The following is a 3456-nucleotide window of genomic DNA, read 5'->3' as shown; positions in this document are numbered from 1 at the left end:
CCGGGTCTGTAGGTCCTACTAATTTTGATACCATGGTAAACCGAATTGCAGATGCCATGCCACGGTTCGATCTGGACCCGGCAGTGGTAAATGTTGGTCTGATAGTTTTTGATTCAGATATACGGGCTGTAATTAATATGTCGAGTGATTCCAATCAACTGCAGACAGACATCCGAGCGCTAAATCATCCAGGAAGTACAACGGATGCCGGAAAGGGTATTGATGCAGCTCAATTGATGCTAGAGACCCAAGGTCGAGCTGGAGTCCCGAATGTTATGATAGTCCTTGCTGATGGAGTTTCATCTCCTAGTCCCGTGCCGAATGCGGCTGCTGCTAAAGCCGCTGGGACAGATATTCACACTATAGGAGTTACCGATGGTGCCGATATGACTGAACTGGAAGCAGTCGCATCTGATCCTTCCCAAGCTACAAAAGCAGACACGTTTGATGTAATTCAGCTGACACTTGATGATCTTGTTAAAGATCTCTGTTAATGGCGTATCTTTCAGTATATTTCTATGTATTTTAATGTTAATAAATTATATTGCTGCTTCACCATGTTTTAAATGCTTAGATATAACATCTTTTGATCAGGGAAGGTGAGCACCTTAATTTACTTACTTTGATTCTCAGAAACCCTGAATTTTCCGATGGAATGTGTCTTTTTCATTTTGTGATTATTCTCTTTCGTCCAGGCCTCAGTGTCGGCTCCAGCCTCTCGAGAATGGGGGTGCAAATAGGGGACAGACGCAATGAAGGGGGAGGGGGTGAGGGGGTAGCTTTTAAAGCTGAATTAAAATTGCGGCAACTTTATGGAGGCTCTCTCATGGAGCGTTTTGAAGCTTTCTCTCAAGATAAAGAAAAAATGAATTGATTTGGTTTATTATTTTGGGCAACAACGTAAAAAAAAGCTTATTTTTCAAATTTGTTAAAAAAAAGTGGGAGTTCGATTATTGGGGGTGCAAACTATTACTGGCGTCGCCACTGCCAGGCCTACATTTTTGTGACCTTTATTGCTTCCCCCTAGTCAGCTATACCTATACCTATATATCAGGGGTGAGAGATCGGAGTCGGCACCAGCCTCCCAAGATTATAGGAAGGTAGTTCCAAATGGTGGCAGACCGACTCAATGGCGGGGACAAGAGATGAGATTCAAAATGCGCAGCTCTGGGGAAGGGCATATGCGGAACCTCACAGCTTCTGGGAGCTAGGGTTCTCCTCTATGAAATTTAAAAAAAAATAGAATTGATTAGATGCACTCATAGCCTACAAATATTTTAATGTAAAAAGGTATTAAATTATATTTTTAAATCTATTAGAAATTGAAGTTATAAACCGTTTTTATTGGGAGGCCTACCCCAACTGGCTTCGTTACTGTGGAGAACAAATGACGGCTACTTTTTTGTAAGCAAAGAAAGATCTTTTGACAGCTGAAGTTTTAAAGAATGTTGTAGCCTAGGCCTAATGTGGAATAAACTAATATTTTTATTTTTTATACCGTTAGATCGGCACTAGTCAGGTTGGTTATTTAAAAATGAAATGAATGGAGTTTTACGTCCTACTCTTCTGCACCTTGTGGGCTAATAAAGACGGGCAACGCCATGAAGGGTGCAATGAGGGAAATTTTGCCAGGACAGCGGCATTAGCCTGCTCTTTTTTTCGATTTCCAACTGTCGAGGGATCTTTAACGTGCACAGCCTGTAGCACACGGGGCCTCGGTTTATTGTCCCGAACGACTAGACGCTTTTTCCATGTCAGCCCCTCTTACCTGCATCACTGACAGGGGAAACCGGGTTGAAAAATCCGAAGGTATTATCTCGACCTATGCCGGGATTAAACCCTGGACCTTCAGGTTAGCGAGCAAGCGTCTAACTCACTGAGCCACCGCGGCTCCTGGTTATTTAAAGAAAATCCACAACTTTTATGTATTCATTAAGCGAGGGCATCCTCACAAATTTTCAAAATCTTCTTTGGCTCTGACAGTGTTTGAACCCTTCTAACAAAAATTCAGTATAGAGTTCTATGGTTTGACCCATCCAAAATTCTGTGGACGTCCTCGCTATTATGCTATAATTTTCGAAAAACGTTTAGGCAATTGACGAATTTTCCACATTAATTTTTAAATCCTTACTGTGCGCAATATCTTCTTTCTAATGATATATAACACAAAGTAAGCCTACTTTTCTTATTTTCTTGAATATCTCATAATCTAATAACTGTAAACGCTTGAAATTCTGAGCAAACCTTAACATTGTGTGTTCGTCTCAGTAATTGACATTTTGACTTATTAAGCGAACGACGAATCGAGTGCAGACGACAGTAGTAACAGAGTTATCTGCCCCGTCCATTTTCTACTAACCGAAAAGTTACATTAAAAATAAAAAGAAAACTTCAATTTTGTTGATCAAACCATTCTTGTAGACATATTCTGAACATTTTTATGTTAATTCACAGAAGACACATAGTTTACGATGGATCACATTTTTACAGAAAATAGTTTTAATTTAACGGTTGGTTTAGACTGACTCGATAAGTAAATATGGCTGACAATTAACTTCTGGAAATAAACACAAGTTTTATTTTTATGGTGCAATGGCCGTAGATCGTATTATTAAAGTTTTACAGTTGTTTTAATTAATGTTGATCATTTTACTGTAGATCCAAAGTGAGTATTTGAATGTAGAAAGCGAGTGATATAAGAATACAAGGATTTTAAAACACGTAATCTGGACGACAAATGAAATCAGTAAAAAACCACACCTGCTAAATCTGAGACCCATTGTGAAATAAATGATATGAAATGATGTTATAGGTCGTATTTTTTGCATTCGATTATACTAACAAAGACAATCGACGCCATGGATTGTGCAATGTTGAAAATAGTGCCAGGACAGCGGCATTAGCCTACTCTTTTTCAATTTCCAACTGTCAAGGGATCTTTATGGTGTCTTGGTTCATTTTCCTAGGCCCACTATTTGAATATAAGACCCATTGTGATGTACTTGAAATGAAATTGATTTTAACGTCCTTCATTTCTGCACCTGATTGGGTTTGTTTATTGTCTCTTCCAAACAACTCAAGGCTTTTACCATGTCAGCCCTTTCTTTAAACCAATCTTTGTCAAATACAGACATATTTATTATCCAGGTATAATAAGGTGCTAAATAAATCTGTAGCCATAGTAACAGTTGAAAATGTAGATTATTTGGAAATATCAATATCAAACAAATTATCAGACCCTGAAAAGTCTTATTTTGAAGTAATAATTAAGCCTTCTAACTAAATGCTTGAAAATCATCTCGGACCATCTGAAATCCCCCTCTGGGTGCCTGTGGGTACCTCTAGTAGCCCCCAGACCCTTAGTCTTTCAGCCCTTCAAGCTCTCTGAGATACCTCTTTCCACCTCAGGCAAGTTTCTAGATTGATTTGATGATAATTGTCATCAAACTGTGGAAT

At 38.9% G+C, this 3456-nt stretch overlaps 1 protein-coding gene across 1 annotated transcript in view; it reads left to right on the top strand.

Annotated features, from left to right (window-relative positions):
- Positions 1–1751: 1751 nt before the first annotated feature.
- LOTGIDRAFT_175770 (hypothetical protein) overlaps positions 1752–3456 on the top strand; it is a gene marked incomplete at both ends in the record, with an annotated part of 8806 nt that continues 7101 nt past the window's right edge. Inside the window, one exon of the mRNA XM_009059525.1 lies at positions 1752–1852. Coding sequence (XP_009057773.1) covers positions 1752–1852 — 101 coding nt within the window. The remainder of the gene's footprint in view (positions 1853–3456) is intronic.

This window comes from Lottia gigantea, assembly GCF_000327385.1.
Source record: "Lottia gigantea unplaced genomic scaffold LOTGIsca_392, whole genome shotgun sequence".
NCBI lineage: Eukaryota > Metazoa > Mollusca > Gastropoda > Lottiidae > Lottia > Lottia gigantea.
Note: the sequence above shows the minus strand (reverse complement) of the source record. Positions and strands in the feature narration are given on the sequence as shown.